Below are 22,242 nucleotides of genomic sequence, written 5' to 3'. Positions count from 1 at the left end.
CTGCTCTTTGAGCTCCCAACCTGACTGAAGAACATTTTGTAGTGATGGCAAGTGTAAACTCCAGGCAATATTCCCCCTCCCACCTCGTTGCAAAGTCTTCCCTTTCTAGTTTCTATCTGCGGCAAATTTCTTGTCTGGTGAGCAAAGCCCATACAGCCATAGACACTGTCCCAAAGAAATTCCTTAGAAAAGGGTTAGTCCTTCTCCTACCTGAACAACATTGAGGCTGACTGTATGCAGGATGCCTGTATCCCAGTTACATAGTCATAGCACTTGATTGTACTGCCCACAAAACTGAATGGCCCCTTGCACCAAACAAAAGCCCCGACCTGAAAAGGGCAATAAGCCAATCAAGGGACCTTTGCCTGTTCTCTTTGACTTTCCATGGGTTGCCAGGGTTGGGAACTTGACTCAGACTCAAATTGTGAAAATGCACATTTTTTGCTGACTCATAAGTTGCACATGTGAAAGACTTGGAAAAACACTCAAGTCAGGGGCCCCCTGATTTGGCGCTCGTCCCCCACGCATGCAGATTTGAATCTGTCCCTGTCTGTGCTTGCTTACTGTTTTACTTTCTTACACTCCCTTCCACCCCCTCCCACCCTGTATACAGATGGGCGAAGACATCAGGGGGAGTGTTTAAAGTGATCTCTGATGGAAGTGTTTAAAGTGAACTCCATCAGCAGCAGCCCCATTTCCCTCCATGCAGCCGCAGCAGGCTTTTAAAAGGGGGGGGTGACTTGACTTGAGACCTATCAAGCTGTGAAGGAGTGACTCAGCGACTCAGAAAATGCGCCCGTTATGACTCATTTTTGAGTTGAGTCACGGGGGGATGGGGTTAGAAACTCCAGACTTGACTCAAGTCACACCGCACTGGGTTTTCCCATACCTGTGGGTTGCTACTTTCTCCTTGAAGGGAGGAAAGTTGGCTATCTTGTGTTTCTCAAGAAAAACCTTTATTAAATAATTCCTCACACAGCTCCCTTGGTAAGTTTTACCTGCTATTATTTGCCATTCCTTGATTATTATTATTAACAGTATTTATATACCGCTTTTCAACTAAAAGTTCACAAAGCGGTTTACAGAGAAAAATCAAATAACTAAATGGCTCCCTGTCCCAAAAGGGCTCACAATCTAAAAAGATGCAAATGAATACCAGCAGACAGCCACTAGAACAGACAGTGCTGGGGGTGAGGTGGGCCAGTTACTCTCCCCCTGCTAAAAAAAAGGAGCACCCACTTGAAAAAGTGCCTCTTACCCAATTAGCAGGGGTTATAGTAACCAATCCCCTCTTCAGTAAACTTGCCATTATTGTTTTGCACCAGTTTGGACTCCCTTCTTTTCCTCCTCAGATTTTGACAATACCAAACTGCAGAGTTCTGTTCCATGATCAGCATGTTAAAGGTCCAAGTGCTCTGTAGAAGCACTTATAGAGATTTGTACATGTGTCCCCAGAGCACTGAAAATAATGGCCTCTCTGGCCCAAACACTAAATGCCTTCAGTCACCAGGCAAAAATTTGGCTCTTTAAATCTAGCTGTGATATCTTTGGCATAGGTAGATTTTGTGCCTACTTCCCTTTTTCCCCTATACGAGTCAGAATCCAATCCTATTCATTCCCTCCCCTCGCTGATACAGCAGTGCCAAAAAGACTACCACTGCACTTTGCAGTGTCTCCAAGAGAAGGCAAGGATCAGAAATTGGGATTTTGGTACCTTGCACAACTCCTTGCACATCTTGTCAAAAAATTCCAAGCTCTCTGAAAACAGTATTGTTTTGCCCAAATAACTGTGTGCAATGGGCTCACTTTGCAAAATTTAATATGAGTAAAGAATGCACACTTTCAAGTAGAGAATCTGTGTATATGTGGATACCCACAGCCCTATTAGTCAATCATGAAAGTGTTGGTTTTCAATAAGGAAGAAAAGAAACTTAATTCAGCCCTCTCTTAGCATCAGTATGCATTTAGCCAGCTGTTTCACCATTCTATCCCATCTTTCCCCCAACTGTGCTACCTCGGTGCATTTCTTTTCCAAAACCAAATCATTGTTTATTTTTGAGCTGTCTTTCCAAGTGAGGTAGGTGTGTAAACAGTAGTGTGTGGTGGGTAAGAACATTTCACACATTCCATGAAGACAGGTGTTTAAATTACAGCAGGATTAAATACAGGCAATAAACTCAAAAGTGAGCACACACAACAGAGCACACAAGGTTCACTTGAACTAGCCCACCAGCTTTGTTCATTCTGGTAGATACTCCTCCATGCACTGATTTGTTTCAGATGCTATAATTAGCCTGCCAGCTTGGGTGAATTCCTTGGGCATCCCTGTAATATATTATACATCAGCACAGCAGCTCTGCTTTGAATCACCTGATACAACTATCTTTCTAGTCAGTAGAGGACCTTCCAGATTGTCAAGGATATATGAAGGTATTACACACACACACACACACACACACACACACACACACACACACTGTTTACTTTAGTCTAAAGAAAGGGTGAATAAAATAGGGAAAACAACGTTTTGTGAGATGAAAGAGTTGATTGGCCCAGGAGCATTTGACCATATTGTAATTGCGCCAACACATTTTTAAAGGAAGATAAAAACTTCTTATTTCCTCCTAAATGACAGCTGTCTGTATATATTGACCCAAGTATAGGAACTCAAGTCAGGTGACTCGAGTCCGAGTCACAAAAACACGTGTTTTTTGCTGACTCATGCAGAGTGGAGTCACCTGCATCGATGACTTGGGCATTGACTTGAGTCTGAGGCCACAGACTTGGCACTTGGTCCCCATGCAAGCAGACTCAAGTCTGTCTGAGTCTGGGTGTGCTTGCTTGTTTTCCCTGGCAGGGAAGCCACAGGGAGGCAGTTTGTAGTGATCACACTTTCCATCTGCATGAGAAGCAAATGAAGTTGGTCTAGACACTCACTATACTTAAACCTTCTCATGTAACTCAGTATGATGACTGTGGTTGGCAAACAGATTACCAGCAGGGTAAAGGGTGGAAGTATCATCCTTATCTGGTGTTTGTGGTAGCAATGAATACATTCCACATAGACAGCCAGGACCAGTGTTCCCACTAAGCTGCTCAGCCATGGAGCTGCATAGCTCAAAACGGAGCTCCATGCAACTCAGAATGTGTAAACCCAGAAGTGAGCAAGGACATACGATGTCATTACTATGCATCCAGGGAAGCTACTCTTCCACCAGAGAAGGGCTCCATACAGCAGCATGGAAAGTGAGGGAAAATATTGTGACTGTATAGGTAGTTTTGATGTAATCTCTGGGTGTGAAAAAGCACCAGATTTCCCAGAGGGGATCATGGTCCTTCTCAACACTACCCACACCAGGAGTCATTAAAATAGGCACAAAATTGAATTTCTGGAGGTACTCAAATATAAGTAAATGAAGATGGCGACAAAGTTGTGGAAAGAAAAGCACATGGAACACCAGCAGAAGAATATGTAGAGTTGCAACGTATCAGTTTATATCAGAAATGCTTTCTTGCAGTATATATTATCAGCAGAATCTCAATTTGAAAAGGGCAAATCTTCTAAATAAAACAATAAATTGGAACTCACTAGCCTATTAAAATTTGCCAAGCCAGAAAACTGATTTTGCACTGATTAAGAGTGCTATAACTTTAGCTTATCAACCAGGCATATCGTCCAGAAATACTAATAAAATCATGCCCAGTTGATAGAGGAATAAAGTCATGCTTTACTGTAAAATTGTGCATAAACATTTTGACCTTCATGACAATACAGCGATTTTCATATTTTCTTTGCAAGGCGATATTCTCAGTGAGAGGCCCAGGACATAATATAGAAGGTAATCTAAATACAGAAGGTAATCTGAAATCTATCAACAAGCCTCCTCCCATATCCATGGTTCCAGTATCCATGGACCTGCTCCCCCCACTGCTCCCATTACACTACCTCTGTTTTAGTTTAGAAGCAATGGAAGTATGGGTGTTTCTTTTTTAACAAGAAACAAGACAGGGTGATGGTAGAATGGGAGGTGGACTGGACCTGAGATCAGGGGAGCAGACCTCCACCGTATCCTACTCCCCTTTGCGGGCCTTGTGGTATTATACCAGGCTTCCCAGATTTGTGCCAGCTAAGTAGCTGATACAGATCCAATAAACCCCATTGGGCAGTCTGGGGTTTTACCCAGCGTAAGGGGAAAAAAATTTCCCTCATCCCAAGCTGACCTCCAGCCTTCTTCTAGCCTACTCTAGATACAGCACAGACCATGTGGCCTGGCTGTACCAGCACAGGTTGGGATTGGGCTATGAATGTCCATTACCACTTACCATTTCCAATCTCAGCTTATCATCATCACAACCTTCCTACTGTAGACGAGTTAATACTACCCCTTATCTTCTCCCTTGTGTATATAATATGACCACGGATAGGGACAAAAGTTAGCAGCCATTACACTGCAGCTGTTGCCTTAACACTTGTAATATCTGGTGTGCACAGGAGGGCCAAAGAGAGGCAAGGAACACTTGCCCCAAGGCCCCTATGCTCCTGAATGAGGCCCATTTTAAGACACTCCCTTAGAGCACTAATATCACTTCTGGCAAATTCATTTTATGCATATATTTGTATCAGAGGCATATCTGAGTCAGAGGAAAATGAGAGCAAGGACTAAAGGGCTTGAAAGGTGTGAAATTTGTGTGTGAACCAAAGCTGATCTGGCAGAAGGCCCATGACATTCCTTCCCTGCTTGCTGAGCTTACCAGCTTACAGGATATGCACATGCATAAAAAGTAGAAGTGTTCTAGTCTCCAGAAAACATTCCAGACCAGGACCTGCCAGAGACATTCCTGGGAAACCTGACAAACTTGCAGATTCGTTTGTAGTGCCTCCAGTGTTTGCATCCATTTAACAATTTTTTATGAAATAGTTTGTGCTGCAGTAGAGAGCTGAACTTGCCATTACAGAAAGAGTGAGGCTCTGTATTAAGCATTCTCTGCTTTAAAACTACTCGGTGGGAGCACAGACATGCCAAACATTTGATGATTAAGGAATAATCTTTCCCACAACAAAAGTTCCCTGAAGCTCAGCTTGATTCAATCCGCAGCCTCCTTCAAATTACAAGGTCCATTCCAGCAGTACAAAAGCCTCTCTGCAGCCAAAGAGCAGCAGGAATTATGCTGTTCTAGTGACACCTTCTTCTAAAGCACTGTTCCATCAACAGTTGGTTATGACTGACAAATGAGTCGCACCTTGACCCAAGATCAGATACACCAAATAAGAAAAAATGCAGTGAAATAAAGAAAAGGAGACAGACTGTGGAGTAGACTGATGGAGATAACTTCTTAAAAAAATCAAATGGATCTCATGTTGTAGGCTGGGCTTGAAAATGTGATACAAGTCTGAAAAGGCTGAGGACTACAACATTTTCTATACACATTAAGGAACATTTTTAAGGAATATTTTCAGACAACTAATCTAAAGATTTTCCTAAAGTCATCTTACTGAAGATATTACAGACCATACTACTGGAAGCACAAAATGCTTCTTGTGAGAAATCTGCAGTAAAAAGGGAGGGGAAGGCATCAACAGAAACCTCTCCATTCCAGTTAAGAGTATGCTCCTTGACACTGACAGGATATCTACTCCCCATTAATATTTCCTACCCTGGAAAGAATGCCAAAACTATGGAGATAAAAAACCACAAGAAAAAAGTTTGGGATGCCCTTAAAATGACCTGTTACATTAAGAAATAATAATAATACTGATACTTAAATACTGTCTTACTGGTCACAGGATTGCTCCTCTGACTATTCAAGGTGGTTCACATAGGCAGGCTATCTCTAAATCCCCAATGGGATTTTTACAATAACAGAAGGGTTCTATCTTACAAGAACCGCACAAGATTTCAGATGGATCTTTCATGGTCTGATATCACTTCTGGCCCCCAGTTGCCTCCCACGCTGGCTGACAAGCAGCTCCTTCATCTCTCACTTGAAGGGCAGCCAAGACACTTCTTTGCTCACACCAAAGAGCAGGTGGAATAGCTCAGCTCATCAGCTGCTTCAAGATGTCTCCATTCACAGAGCTGCCGGTGGTCTCGAACTGGCAACCTTCAGATGTTATCTTCGGGCTAATGGAGGCTCTACCCTCTAGAACAGACCTCCTGGTCTAGAAAATACCTTTTACTATTTTACTGGTCTAGAAAATACCTTTTACTATAAGTAGTACTATTCACCTGCCTTCTTAGTTTTGTGGACATTGATCTAGAGTAGAGTGTCAAACATATAGCCTGAGGGCCAGATATGACCTGCAGAACCTCTTCAGATGGCCCATTGAGTTCCAGGGCCACCCCCTCCAAATGCGACTGGATCTAAGCTCATGTCTGGAAGGTGTTCTGAGGACTAAGGAGGCCATGCGCTGCTTCCCCAGTCCTCAGAATGACGTTTTGAGGCCTTGGAAGGTCTTAAAACATCACTTCAGGTTTTTTGAAAAACCAGAAGTGACATTTTAAGGCCTTCTGAGGCCTCAGAACGTCACTCTGAGGGCTAGGGAGGTGGCGCTCAGAACACCCTTCAGATGCTTTCGGAGGGGTGCGGGGGGGACCCTGGAACTCCGAACCTTGGGCTATTGACCCTCATCAGGTGCCATGAACTGGATGTGGCGCTTGCAAAGAAGTGAGTTTAACATCTCTGGTCTAGGCAGCGATTTCCAACCTTATCATGGCGGCAACCCAACCACTGTGCTGGCTATTGCTACTGATGTTATTGTTGTTTATCGTTTTAATGCCAATAAAGGTTAACTAATACTAATACTACCTTATCATGGCACACTGACAAGACACTAAAACTGTCAATGCACACCATCAGGTTTTTTACAATTGACAAGGCACATCATGCTGCCAGTGGGGGGCTCACATCCCCCACTGGCCCTACTAATAAACAATCTTTCCCCAAATTCCTATGCAAACCAGTGGATTGCTCACAGCACACCAATGTGTCACAGCACAGGGTGTTGAAAATGGTTGGTTGAGAGTCTATGCAAGTACAGACTGAATAAGGCAGAATCTAGATTTAGGACTACACTGCAGACAGATGCAGGCCCAGTTTAGATGTCATATGGAGTCAGGGCTAACTCCTAGTTTTGCCTGATGTCTCTTACTCTCAAGTGTGCATGATGGAAGAAGAATGATTCTACTTCGGATCCTGACCAGGATCTGCTGAGATGTCTAAGCCAGGTAATCCTGATTTATTCTAACCCAAGTTTGCAAACAATGAAAGCAATATCTCCTACTTGCATATCTTACTGGCAAAACAGGGTCAAAATAAACCAAGACTGCCCAATTCAGGCATCACACCAGATTCTGACTTATCTGAAGCCAGGAGCAGAAGTAGAATCATTCCTTTCCTCATATGTATGCTCAGACTAAGAGACATCACGCAAAATCAGGCTCTGCAAGATATCTGATCTGGGCCACAGTTTTTGCAAACATGATTGCCAAGAACAAACGATGCAGTATAACAGCCAGGCACTGTGAAGCAACAGAGGAGGGCTGGGTTTTGCAGTGATGAGTGCCTAACAGAAAACTAATACTCTGGCAGTGGGATATTTGAACTCCTTATTCTTCACAGAGGTCTATCAGAATTATCCAGTTTCTGCTAATTACCCCCTCCTTGCACAAATCAAAACATAAAAGGAATACGAGTGCCTCATTCTCCTACGAATCTATCAGTATATTTGCTGGAAATCTGGCTGCAAGATTTGAACACTGGCTGGCTCCACAGAGAAGACAGAGACAGCTCATTCCAGCTTCAGCCTGGGTGGTCTGATGCTATCCCTGTGATCAGAAACCTTGGATGGAATAGTTGGAGCTGTTCCTAGTGATAGCCAGCCCCTGAATTCTCACACACTCGTTCATGGAGAAGGGCTCCAATGAGGTTCCCCAACATATTTTTCTATTTACCATCAATAACCACAACGTACTGCAGCCTAGGAGACAATAGCAACAGCCCACTGATGTCTGTCCTCCTGCCCAGACAAACCAGCCACTGATCTCACTGACACAGATCTCACACAGATCCAATACCATATCATAACATATTGCATAGGGAAAGGTATTTTTGCAAAGAAAAGCATATCCACATCAGTGTGTACCACATACACATATGTAACTATGGTCAATGCAAGATGTGTCACTAAGCAAACAAGCTGCTACTTTATACAGTGATTGTATATAGCTGAACTTTCTAATCACTTTCTACTATCTTTGTAGCATCTAATGTCTACAATCCAGGAGTGCAGAAAGGTACTCCACTGGCACACAGGATACTTTGCGTTTTTAAACAATTTTTCCCTTATGAGCAACAACCACCTCATCCCCAAATGCCATTTTAAATTGCTTTAAAATTCTCCCTGGAGGATAATTTGGAGACAGGAGAAAAAAGGTCGTGTCCCCCCCCCCATATTCAAGATATTCCGATCATTAAAAAGGGAAAGAGGGGGGACCCAAGAAACTATAGGCCAGTCAGCCTAACATCTATACTGGGTAAGATGGTGGAATGCCTCATCAAAGATAGAATCTCAAAACACATAGACGAACAAGCCTTGCTGAGGGAGAGTCAGCATGGCTTCTGTAAGGGTAAGTCTTGCCTCATGAACCTTATAGAATTCTTTGAAAAGGTCAACAGGCATGTGGATGTGGGAGAACCCGTGGACATTATATAGCTGGACTTTCAGAAGGTGTTCGACACGGTCCCTCACCAAAGGCTACTGAAAAAACTCCACAGTCAGGGAATTAGAGGGAAGGTCCACTACTGGATTGAGACCTGGTTGAAGACCAGGAAACAGAGTGGGTGTCAATGGGCAATTTTCACAATGGAGAGAGGTGAACAGCAGTATGCCCCAAGGATCTGTCCTGGGACTAGTGCTCTTCAACCTCTTCATAAATGACCTGGAGTCAGGGGTGAGCAGTGAGGTGGCTAAGTTTGCAGACGACACCAAACTTTTCTGAGTGGTGAAGACCAGAACTGATTGTGAGGAGCTCTAGAAGGATCTCTCCAAACTGGCAGAATGGGCAGCAAAATGGCAGATGCATTTTAATGTAAGTAAGTGTAAGGTCATAGGCTGATGGGTTCTGGTCTGTGACAGATCAGGAGAGAGATCTTGGGGTGCTGGTGGACAAGTCGATGAAAGTGTCGACCCAATGTGCGGCGGCAATAAAGAAGGCCAATTCTATGCTTGGGATCATTAGAAAAGGTATTGAGAACAAAATGGCTAATATTATAATGCCGTTGCACAAATTGATGGTAAGGCCACTCCTGGAGTATTGTGTCCAGTTCTGGTCACCGCATCTCAAAAACGATATAGTGGAAATGGAAAAGGTGCAAAAGAGTGCAACTAAGATGATTGCTGGGCTGAGGCACCTTCAATATGAGGAAAGGCTACGGCATTTGGGCCTCTTCAGCCTAGAAAAGAGACGCCTGAGGGGGGACATAATTGAGACATACAAAATTATGCATGGGAAGGATAAAGCGGATAGAGAGATGCTCTTTACACTCTCACATAACACCAGAACCAGGAGACATCCACTAAAAATGATTGTTGGGAGAGTTAGAACAGACAAAAGAAAATATTTCTTTACTCAGCATGTGGTTGGTCTGTGGAACTCCTTGCCACAGGATGTGGTGATGGCATCTGGCCTGGATTCCTTTAAAAGGAGATTGGACAAGTTTCTGGAGGAAAGATCCATTACGGGTTACAAGCCATGATGTGTATGTGCCACCTCCTGATTTTAGAAATGGGCTATGTCAGATGCAAGGGAGGGCACCAGGATGCAGGTCTCTTGTTATCAGGTGTGCTCCCTGGGGCATTAGGTGGGGCCGCTGTGACATACAGGAAGGTGGACTAGATGGGCCTATGGCCTGATCCAGTGCAGCTGTTCTTATGTTAAGATAGAAGGTTACTGTTCAAAAACCAAATTCAATGCCTTGCTGATAAGATGATTCTTATCAGAACAATATAAGCAATTACATGGCCATGTGCAGATCCTGATCAAGAATGTAAGGGCAATGCAGCTCTGAGATAAGGTAACAAACATTCCTTTACTTTGAGGAAGCTCTGTGATTGCCACCCAACTGCAAGATGCAGTATACACCCCACTGGCACAGCTATGCCAGTGCTGGAAAGTTGATTAGGATTTGGGTCTAAGTTAAACAATACAATATTCAATGTATAACAATAAGTCATTAAAACACACACACAGTTAAGGGGGGAGTTGTTCAGAAAGTTATCTCTTCTAATCAACCCTGTCACTGATGCAAGTAAAGAATACTGCTGCTTGCATACCTGCTGCGTCAGAAGACTGAGGTGACTAGGTGGAGAGTACTGTCTGGCTGCCTGCTTCTCTGCCAGTCGCTGCAGTTCTGTTGCAACACTACTGTGATCATAGCGCTTGCTCTGGGGAGAGCAGTCTTCTCCATCCTTATTTACTCGGGTAGATCCACCATGCTGTCTGCTGGGGCTAAAGCTCCTTGAACCTGCTACAGATGGTAGAAAGTTTGCAAAGAATTAGTTTCAGCTTGTAAAGAATGTGCCTCATGCTCTTGTATGGGCAAGAGACAAATACAGCAATAAAATTGTATCAAGGTTTTTTCTGTAGAACTTATTTATACATTCTCCATCTTATGATTAGGTTATAGCTTTGCACTGTTCAGTTCCCCCAGCTCTGATTTAAACTCACTCTCTCCAAAAACTAGTCTCACCCTCTTCGTTGCACACAGAACAGAATTTAATGCGAAAGCCTTTGCCGTCTATCCCACGCAAATTTACAAAGAACTCTGCATCCTACTTATAAAGCGTTAAAAGGAATATAAAAGAGAAAATTAAACATATTAAATAGTGATCATTCAAAAAATCAAAGACAGACAGGCAAACAGAATAGTGAGGTATGCATACATTCTTTAAGGGCTACATGGTTAAATATATACATTAATAACACAGGCCAACACACATTTTGCTTCCTTAAACATTACACCAATTCCTGGGTATATTTGGGGTGCTGATTCCAAAAATGGCATCCGTTTTGCCCTATCACGTCTAGTTTTGGAGACAAGGTATAGCCTCTTTAATGAATGGTTCAAGCAGCTTCCTCTTTAGTGCCCTATCACGTCTAGTTTTGGAGACAAGGTATAGCCTCTTTAGCGAATGGTTCAAGCAGCTTCCTCATGAGGAAGCTGATCCTCAATTTTGTAGGCCTGTGTAACTGGGAAATTAAATAACACATGAAAGGAATTCGCAGATAAATTTACAACAAAAAAAAGAGTGATTTTTTTTAAAAATGGATTTAGAAAAATCAGCTAGATTATTTGAGAAAAATAATCCCAACTGGACACCCTCTAAAAAAAGCTTACAAAGCAAAACATGTTATCAGATAGAAGAAAATTGCAAAAACAGTATCTGTGCCATCTGAGCAGCCCTACTTCAGGAGCACAAGTCTGCTAGAGCCAAATCTTGTTGAGGCAAGTCAAGCACCTCTTTCAATATTCAGGAGTTACTAAGCCACTGAGGATGAGAGAATGCGCCTCACCCCAGAAGATATCACTCTCCAGTTGCAGATATTTAGAATTCATCCTTCATAAGTGTTTCTATGAAGGAAGTTCTAAGGCTGCTGGGAACTGTGTGTACCTTCTCTAATATGAACAGCAAATTGCTACTCACAAAATAATTCAAGACTAGATCTACATCTGACAAATTTATGAAAAGGTGATGGAGAATGATAGTCCAATCCTGAGTTGCCCGGAGCGCGGGGCTGTTGCAGCACCAAAAACAGCTGCCACAGTATCCTGCGAGCTCCAGGCAGCTACCACCGCTGCCTCCTTAGGAGAAGGGGTCTTTTGTCCCCTTCCCTCATGTAAGGAAAGTAGCCCCACAATGGGGCAACTAGATTCTGCATGCGGCCTGACACGGGGCTCAGGATTTGGTGGAGCTGAGCCTTACGGCACATTTGTGACTTCGTGCCAGCACTAAGCCGGTGCACAGGGCTCAGGATCGGGCCCTAAGGTGGTAGAACATTTTATACAGGTGGGTGATACCAAACTGAAAGTTATTCTGTGTAAAACTCCCTGGCAAACAGTAAATTAGCACATCAGGAAGAAAGAACTGCTAACCCTTTTCCCACAGTGTGTGCAGGTTTTCTGTTTGCACTGTTTTTAAATTAGGAGAACATTCAAAAATGTCATCCTGCATCTGCAGTGGTACTGTTTGTTCTACTACCATATTCTCCTGCATGCGTACAACAGACCCAAGAAAGTGCCTGTTTAATTTGTGATTTTCATTTACACTTCAATACAGGTCACTTTCAGCTACCCTATACTTAGCTCTAAACAGTTTCAGGTGGCTTAATTTCAACTACAAGTCTACAAACTACACTTCCTTGCCTATTGGAGACCCCTGCCAACCTCCATCAAATATCAATAGCAGCTAAACTGGAGAGGCAAATAATTCAATTTTATATGTGTTAGTTGCCAGAAAAAAGTTAAAGAATTTTCCCTCTAGATGCTTGTACAATCACATTATAACCTTTTGCACTAATATTCTGAATGTTGCTACACAGTATACTACAATATTGCCCCAGTTAAGGAGTCAGATATACCACCAGCTCACCTGGTTTTGCTGAGGATGGCCGAGAAAGTTTCTGGCTGTAGATCTGCACAGCACTCTGAAAGGAAGAGAAGGGGCTGACAGTGTAACTGCCAGACCGACAACGGTGTAAGCCTGCACTGTTTGTGGACAGGCAGGCTGCATTTTTTGCTGTGTTACACCAGCTGTCAGGTGCTGTGCTCTGGAAGGAAGGGGAAGGTGTTGTTCTAGGACCAGATGAAAGAGACAGGGTTGAGTGATGGTCAGGCACCTGTGCGTTTTCAGAGGCAGCAGCATGAGAGGACAACTGGGAGCTAATGCTCTGTGGGAAGACGGCACCAGGAACAGTGGAAGAAGCATGAGGGAGGTCGAGTTGTGGTGTGCTCTTATCTTCATCTTCTGTTGAAGGGAGGACCCCTGTTTAAAAAACCACATATTTTTTAAACCCACCTGTGCCCATGGGTGTATACACGCAACGTTTAGCTGCTACCTGTAGAGCGTGTGGGCAGAAATGAGTTTTAATGAACCACTAATACAACCTTTTAACGTGTATATATTGCACTGCATGGATTTTCATTACAAGGCATTTTTTATATAAAGGTAAAGGTTCCCCCCAGCATTAAAGCCTAGTCCAACTCTAGGGGCGGTGTTCATCTCCGTTTCTAAGCCGGCGAACCAGCATTGCCCGTAGACAGTAAAATCTCAAAAATATTTTTAAGTCGTTTGGGTTTTTTAATAAAACAAAAAGATGAAAATCACCTGGACTCTGCTCACATCATTGGTTGATTAATACAGAAATGTCCCCTTTCCTAAGCTCATTATAGCCTGAGATTTGCAGGGAGCTCTGCCCAAGACAAATTATTTCTTTTGGTGTTTACCAAAATACATAATTCAGAACATGCTATTAATTAAAAAGTATGGAAGGAAAATAAGAATATTTTCTGCTTGACTGATCCATTCACTTGTAATACTGATTGAAAAATATAGCAGATCACGGTAATTGAAGACAAGAGTTTCAATCTGAAGATAATTCATTTTAGTATGATTTTTTTAAAAATCAAATCTGGAAGCAGAATAGTCTGAGTCAGTACTAAGAAAGTAACTTATAGCTATAGGTAGAGGTGTTTGTTTCCAGCAAGTAAGACAGAATTACAACCTAAGTCTTACTGAACACAATGGGATTACTTCCAAGTAAAATAACACCATTTTTCAAAACACCTCTGGCTATAGCCACTTCTTCTAAATATCAAAATAAGCCATAATAATCTGTCAGACCCCAACATCTAGCAACTGTTCCCCATGTTGAACACTGTAAAGTTAACCATCTCCCAGTTTGTCTGGATTCACTCACTGGACGTTCTCATTTCTTCAGGTTGGTCATTTCTCAGCCTCTCGGTCACATTTTCCTTATTCACTGGAATTTGGGGTTTCTGTTTTTTGGCTTCTTCCATCACTTCTGGATGATCTGAAACAAAATTTGTAATAAATAAAAGGAAATAGTTCTAATTCCTACCATACTGAGAAAACAGATCACAATTGGGTTTTCTGATGTTTACTGCGCTACCAATCACTGCTTTCAATACAGCATAAAATTTAGCATTAATAGTATTCAGTTATTGATTCCAACACAAGCCTATCCCAGCAAAATTCTGATCAATCCAACATATTTTGGTCTTTCCACTTATCCTACAAAAAACAAATTAAGTACTGCACCCTGGTTTCTTCAAATCTCTTATTGGTAGTCAAGAGAGAAAGTGGACAGCAATGAAAGTATACTCACCTCTCTTGGCTCTGTGTTCCCTCTGGGTATTACTATGCTTTGAAGCTCCAGGATTTGTTCCCAAGAAGACACTAGCTGACTTATTCTTGTGTGTATAAAATGTCAATACTTCCTCCAGATCACTTTCACTGAGAAGGGAGTTAAAAAAGAAAACTAAAGTAACAAGTGATGTGGTGACAACTACAATGAAAATATACGAAGACACATATGAGAATCCACCAGATGAAAACAAGAGATATAGGGGAAGACTGAAAACTGGGAACTAAAAATGCTTCTTTTCTTTTTCTTTTTAAAAAAGGAAACAGCTCAGAGGGATTACAATCAAAATTACATACTGGGTTTAAGGAAATAACTTGCTTAAAACGTGAAGCATAACAAAGCAGTATAGCTCTGCCAGGGTCCTGCAGGATCTGGCATGCAAATCAGCAGCTGTAAAGGACAGGGACAAGTTGCTGAAACTGAAGAGCTACATCTGAAGCAACCCTTACATAAGTTCAGTTCAACCCCTGTTAGCTTCTAGATCACCTGGCCTGCATAGACAGAGATGTTGCAGTACCATGTCTGCCCTTGTCTGAGTGGCACAGCAAAGGTCAAGTCTTCCTACAGGGCAGGGGAGAGCAGCTAAGCCCTGCTGCCATATTGTCTGCTTTTAACCCTCTGGCACCATACACTCTTCTAACCTTCATTTCTAGAAGGTCAAGACCAGAAGAGATTGTGAGGAGCTCCAGAAGGATCTCTCCAAACTAGGAGAATGGGCAGCAAAATGGCAGATGCGTTTCAATGTAGGTAAGTGTAAAATAATGCACATTGGGGCAAAAAGATTAAATCTTCACATATAGACTAACGGGTTCTGAGCTGTCTGTGATGGATCAGAAGGTGCTAGTGGACAGCTTGATGAAAGTGTTGACCCAATGTGCAGCAGCAGTGAAGAAGGTTAATTCTATGCTTGGAATCATTAGAAAAGGTATTGAGAATAAGATGGCTAATATTATAACGCTGTTGTACAAATCGATGATAAGGCCACACCTGGAGTATTGTGCCACATCTCAGAAAGGATACTGTGGAAATATGGGAAAAGGTGCAAAAAAGAGCGACTAAGGTGATAATGGGGCTGGGGCACCTCCCTTATGAGGAAAGGCTACAGCATTTGGGGCTCTTTAGTCTAAAAAGGCACATGAGGGGGGCATGAGGGGGACAAGAGGGGGACATACAAAATTATGCATGGGAAGGATAAAGCGGATAGAGAGATGCTCTTTACACTCTCACATAACACCAGAACCATGGGACATCCACTAAAATTGAGTGTTGGGAGAGTTAGAACAGACAAAAGAAAATATTTCTTTACTCAGCATGTGGCTGGTCTGTGGAACTCCTTGCCACAGGATGTGGTGATGGCATCTGGCCTGGACACCTTTAAAAGGGGATTGGACAAGTTTCTGGAGGAAAAAGCCATTATGGGTTACAAGCCATGATATGTATGTGCAATCTCCTGATTTTAGAAATGGGCTATGTCAGAATGCCAGATGCAAGGGAGGGCACCAGGATGCAGGTCTCTTGTTATCTGGTGGGCCGCTGTGAGATACAGGAAGCTGGACTAGATGGGCCTATGGCCTGATCCAGTGGGGCTGTTCTTATGTTCTTATGATTGAGATATACAAAATTATGTAGGAGATAATTATAGGATTATGTAGGATAAAATTATGTAGGGGAAGCTGAAAGCCAGGACCTCAAAAGTAGCGCTCTCTGAAGTGCTACCTGTTCCACGCACAGGGCCAGCAAGGCAGGCGGAGATCAGGGGTCTCAATGCGTGGATGAGACAGTGGTGTAGGGAGGAGGGGTTTAGATTCGTTAGGCACTGGGGAACGTTTAGGGACAAGCAGGGCCTGTACAAGAGGGACGGGCTTCACTTGAACCAGAATGGAACCAGACTGCTGGCACATAACATTAAGAAGGTGGCAGAGCAGCTTTTAAACTGATCCCTGGGGGAAGGCCAACAGGAGCCAAGGGGCATCCGGTTCGGGACTCCTCATCCCTTTGGGAAAAGGATAGGGAGGTTAGAGAACAACAAGAAAAAGGCAGAATAGGAGAAGTAATTGGGAATGGTAGCGTGATGGGATGTGATAGACGGTTTGGCACAGTGAGAGGATGCGGGGACAAAGGAGCGAATAAGTAGCCCATCCTGGGGCATTCCATGCACAAATGCTTTTATGCAAGTCTCCAAGCAAAGTCTCCAAGCAAAGATGGGAGAACTAGAATGTCTGATGACAAGGGAAAACATGGACATAGTGGGCATAACGGAAACCTGGTGGAACATAACAAGATCCAGGTCTACAGAGCTTGCGTCCTGAGTACACTCCTGTACTGCAGCGAGTCATGGACTCTTCACTCACAACAGGAGAGGAAACTGAACGCTTTCCACATGCGCTGCCTCCAACGCATTCTCGGCATCACCTGGCAGGACAAAGTTCCAAACAACACAGTCCTGGAACGTGCTGGAATCCCTAGCACGTATGCACTGCTGAAACAGAGGCGCCTGCATTGGCTCGGTCATGTTGTGAGAATGGATGATGGCCAGATCCCAAAGGATCTCCTCTATGGAGAACTCGTGCAAGGAAAGCGCCCTACAGGTAGACCACAGCTGTGATAGAAGGACATCTGCAAGAGGGATCTGAAGGCCTTAGGAGTGGACCTCAACAAGTGGGAAACCCTGGCCTCTGAGCGGCCCGCTTGGAGGCAGGCTGTGCAGCATGGCCTTTCCCAGTTTGAAGAGACACTTGGCCAACAGTCTGAGGCTAAGAGGCAAAGAAGGAAGGCCCATAGCCAGGGAGACAGACCAGGGACAGACTGCACTTGCTCCCAGTGTGGAAGGGATTGTCACTCCCAAACTGGCCTCTTCAGCCACACTAGATGCTGTTCCAGAACCACCATTCAGAGCGCGATACCATAGTCTTTCGGGACTGAAGGCTGCCAACAGTGTAATGGTGGAATGCGGAGAATCAGTGGGATACCGCAATCCCGGGCTATAAACTCTACAGGAGGGACAGGGAGGGGCGTGTTGGATGTGGGGTGGCCGTTTATGTTAAGGAAGGGATAGAATCCAGTAAAGTACAGATTGAAGGTGGATTTGACTCCACCGTAGAATCTCTGTGGGTTAAATTACCAGGTCTGTGGAGCGATGTAATACTGGGGGCATACTATCGTCCTCCAGACCAGAAATCAGAAGGAGACCTTGAAATGAGGAAACAGATCAGGGAAGTGACAAGGAGGGACAGGGTTCTAATCATGGGGGACTTCAATTATCCTCATATAGACTGGGTCAATTTGTGTTCTGGTCATGAAAAGGAGACCGGATTCCTTGACATGTTAAATGACTGTGCCTTAGAGCAGCTAGTCATGGAGCCCACCAGAGGACAGGTGACTCTGGATTTAATATTGTGCAGTACTCAGAACCTGGTTACAGATGTCAATGTTACGGAGCCGTTGGGGAACAGTGATCATGCTGCGATCCATTTCTACATGCACGTTGGGGGAAGAATATCGGGCAAATCTCTCACAAAAACCCTTGACTTCCGACGAGCAGACTTCCCTCAAATGAGGAGGCTGGTTAGGGAGGTTGAAAGGGAAGGTAAAAAGAGTCCAATCTCTCCAGAGTGCATGGAGGCTGCTTAAAACAACAGTAATAGAGGCCCAGCAGAGGTGTATACCGCAAAGAAAGAAGGGTTCCACTAAATCCAGGAGGGTGCCCGCATGGCTAACGAGCCAAGTTAGAGACGCTGTAAAGGGCAAGGAAGCTTCCTTCCGTAAATGGAAGTCTTGCCCTAATGAGGAGAATAAAAAGGAACATAAACTGTGGCAAAAGAAATGTAAGAAGGTGATATGGGAGGCCAAGCAAGACTATGAGGAACGCATGGCCAGCAACATTAAGGGGAATAATAAAAGCTTCTTCAAATATGTTAGAAGCAGGAAACATGCCAGAGAAGCGGTTGGCCCTCTGGATGGTGAGGGAGGGAAAGGGGAGATAAAAGGAGACTTAGAGATGGCAGAGAAATTAAATGAGTTCTTTGCATCTGTCTTCACTGCAGAAGACCTTGGGCAGATACCGCTGCCCAAACGGTCCTTCCTGACCAAGGAATTAAGTCAGATAGAGGTTAAAAGAGAAGATGTTTCAGACCTCATTGATAAATTAAAGATCAATAAGTCACCAGGCCCTGATGGAATCCACCCAAGAGTTATTAAGTAATTGAAGAATGAAGTTGCTGATCACTTGACTAAAATATGCAACTTGTCCCTCAAAACGGCCACGGTGCCAGAGGATTGGAGGATAGCAAATGTCACGCTTATCTTTAAAAAGGGAAAGAGGGGGGACCCAGGAAACTATAGGTCGGTCAGCCTAACATCTATACTGGGTAAGATGGTGGAATGCCTCATCAAACATAGAATCTCAAAACACATAGATGAACAGGCCTTGCTGAGGGAGAATCAGCATGGCTTCTGTAAGGGTAAGTCTTGCCTCACTAACCTTATAGAACTCTTTGAAAAGGTCAACAGGCATGTGGATGTGGGAGAACCCGTAGAAATTATATATCTGGATTTTCAGAAGGCATTCGACACGGTCTCTCACCAAAGGCTACTGAAAAAATTCCACAGTCAGGGAATCAGAGGACAGGTCCTCTCATGGATTGAGAACTGGTTGAACACCAGGAAACAGAGAGTGGGTGTCAATGGGCAATTTTCACAGTGGAGAGAAGTGAAAAGCGGTGTGCCCCAAGGATCTGTCCTGGGACTGGTGCTTTTCAACCTCTTCATAAATGACCTGGAGACAGGGGTGAGCAGTGAGGTGGCTAAGTTTGCAGATTACACCAAACGTTTCTGAGTGGTGAAGACCAGAAGTGATTGTGAGGAGCTCCAGAAGGATCTCTCCAAACTGGCAGAATGGGCGGCAAAATGGCAGATGCGTTTCAATGTAGGTAAGTGTAAAATAATGCACATTGGGGCAAAAAGATTAAATCTTCACATATAGAATAACGGGTTCTGAGCTGTCTGTGATGGATCAGAAGGTGCTAGTGGACAGCTTGATGAAAGTGTTCTGAGCTGTCTGTGACAGATCAGGAGAGAGATCTTGGGGTGGTGGTGGACAGGTCAATGAAAGTGTCGACTCAATGTACGGCGGCAGTAAAGAAGGCCAATTCTATGCTTGGGATCATTAGAAAAGGTATTGAGAACAAAACGGCTAATATTATAATGCCGTTGTACAAACCGAAGGTAAGGCCACACCTAGAGTATTGTGTCCAGTTCTGGTTGCTGCATCTCAAAAAAGACATAGTGGAAATGGAAAAGGTGCAAAAGAGAGCAACTAAGATGATTACTGGGCTGGGGCACCGTCCTTATGAGGAAGTTTGGGCCTCTTCAGTCTAGAAAAGAGGCGCCTGAGGGGGGACATGATTGAGACATACAAAATTATGCAGGGGATGGACAGAGTGGATAAAGAGATGCTCTTTACACTCTCACATAACACCAGAACCAGGGGACATCCACTAAAATTGAGTGTTGGCAGAGTTAGAACAGACAAAAGAAAATATTTCTTTACTCAGCATGTGGCTGGTCTGTGGAACTCCTTGCCACAGGATGTGGTGATGGCATCTGGCCTGGACGCCTTTAAGAGGGGATTGGACAAGTTTCTGGAGGAAAAATCCATTATGGGTTACAAGCCATGATGTGTATGTGCAACCTCCTGATTTTAGAAATGGGCTATATCAGAATGGCAGATGCAAGGGAGGGCACCAGAATGAGGTCTCTTGTTATCTGGTGTGCTCCCTGGGGCATTTGGTGGGCCACTGTGAGATACAGGAAGCTGGACTAGATAGGCCTATGGCCTGATCCAGTGGGGCTTTTCTTATGTTCTTATGGATGGATAAGGTGGATAGAAAGATACTCTTTTTCCTCTCACATAACACCAGAACCAGGGGACATCAGTAAAATTGATCAGTAAAACACTAAAATTGAGTGTTGGGAGACTTAGGACAGACAAAAGAAAATATTTCTTTACTCAATGCACAGTTAGTCTGTGGAACTCCTTGCCAGAGGATGTGGTGATGGCATATGGCCTAAATGCCTTTAAATGGGGTTTGGACAAATTTCTGGAGGAAATGTTCATCACAGGTTACAAGCCACGATGTATATGTACAACCTGCTGATTTTAGAAGTGGGTTACCTCAGAATGTCAGATGCAAGGGATGGCTCTGGGATGCAAGTCTCTTGTTGTCTTGTGTGACCCCTGAGGCATTTGGTGGGCCACTTGTGAGATATCAGAAGCTGGACAAAATGGGCCTTTGGCCTGATCCAGCAAGGCTGTTCTTATGTTCTTATATTATTGGTCACTGACAAAGTCTAGGTTGGACAGTAACTTCAAGCTTCACAGAAGGATTTGTTCAAATGCCCATTTCAACCGGTTGTGCAGATCTGAGTAGGTTTCAGACTTATCCTTTTGTGTTACCAAAGGCTTTAGGCCAAAGAGTAAGGTGAGCCTAATAATCCAATGAAAGGGACGAACCTAGTAATAATAAAAAAATGTTGACTATTCTTTTGAGTCAAAGAACAGTCAACACTTTTACAACAGTCACAGAAATAGAGCATATGTCTGTTGACAGAATTATTATTAAAAATTCCACCCCAATGACCCAAGCCCTTGTCCCTTCTGGGATCTGTGCCAACCATTCAATTAACACCACTGTAGAGCTATGTCAACATCTCTGTCACAGAATGGGATTTTTTATCTTCTTTGATGTGGCTTTACAATTGTGTGATAAAAAAAGTGAAGGGAAAGGGGGGCAACAGCAGAGGGGCAATCTTCATGTCCATGGCATGGTATACCCAATTCTGTTCACTTCTGCAAAGTTATTAACTATCCACATTTAGTATTATTAGCTGAAAACTCTAATGAAGGGAAGAATATTAACTGGAAGCAGAGCTCAAAACCAACAATTTACAAACTAGGACTGTTTCAAGGCCACAGAACCTAGAAAACTCTTGCCCACCATTCCTAAAGAAAAATATGCATGTGGCTGCACCACTGGCATTCCTGGAAGGGGGAGGACAAAGGGAAGTTTTTCAGGCTCCTGAATGCTGGTGTAAAGCAGCTCCTCCCCCTTGCCTGCAGAGCCATTTGGAACAGGGAGAGCAAAGTGAAGGAGATGCCACTTCGCTCTTGCTGCTCCAAATTGCTCTGCGAGAGAGGGGAAAGGGGCTGCTTTACACCAGCATTCAAGATGCCTGAACCATTTAGTGTTTTGCCCCCTCTCCAGGAACACCAATGGGTGCACAAATTTCCAGTCCTCAACTACTTCGCAGCACAGTAGTCAAATATGGTAAATAAGAACACAAAAGAAATATGAGCTGCTCACAAAGAGGAATATCAGGAGGTACCTCTCTAAGGCCTTCACCTTCTGTTTTGCCAGATTCCAAGGCCAAGCTCTGCCTGGAGAATTATGCCCACTTTAAGCAAATTAGCTCCCCTTCTATCCCCCAACAAATGACCCTGGTTCTGCCCTGCAGTCCTGCTGGACCCCACCTCCAAGGTAGCTCGCCTGTTCAACCCGCAGAGGTCCTCTCTCCTGCCAGCAGCCTCCCACCACTACAGCAGACCCTGGGTCGTCAGCAAGTCTTGGGCACAGCAGCCACACACCAAACTCCAGTGTCTCCAGCAGTCTGTTCCAGGAGTCACCAAAGTCTATTCACCAATGTCTCCAGTCTCTCCTCAAGCTTTTCCTCCTTCTGCTACCCACACCAAACTCTCCCTTCAGCAGGTGCTTTTATGCCTGAGAGCCTTATTGCCTTCAGT

At 43.9% G+C, this 22,242-nt stretch overlaps 1 protein-coding gene across 4 annotated transcripts in view; it reads right to left on the bottom strand.

Moving 5' to 3' along the window:
- TTLL5 (tubulin tyrosine ligase like 5) overlaps positions 1 to 22,242 on the bottom strand; it is a 180,265-nt gene that overhangs the window by 70,893 nt on the left and 87,130 nt on the right. For 3 of the 4 annotated variants that reach the window (XM_066627423.1, XM_066627432.1, XM_066627452.1), the window contains 4 exons: positions 14,406 to 14,533; positions 13,977 to 14,090; positions 12,650 to 13,042; positions 10,334 to 10,527 (listed from right to left, as the gene is read on the bottom strand). In XM_066627423.1, the coding sequence (XP_066483520.1) occupies positions 10,334 to 10,527; positions 12,650 to 13,042; positions 13,977 to 14,090; positions 14,406 to 14,533 (829 nt within the window). The remainder of the gene's footprint in view (positions 1 to 10,333; positions 10,528 to 12,649; positions 13,043 to 13,976; positions 14,091 to 14,405; positions 14,534 to 22,242) is intronic. The other variant, XM_066627442.1, reaches the window with a different exon arrangement.

The sequence above is a fragment of the Tiliqua scincoides genome, chromosome 1, assembly GCF_035046505.1.
Source record: "Tiliqua scincoides isolate rTilSci1 chromosome 1, rTilSci1.hap2, whole genome shotgun sequence".
NCBI lineage: Eukaryota > Metazoa > Chordata > Lepidosauria > Squamata > Scincidae > Tiliqua > Tiliqua scincoides.
The sequence above is the reverse complement of the archived record's forward strand: the minus strand, read 5'-3'. Positions and strand labels throughout refer to the sequence as shown.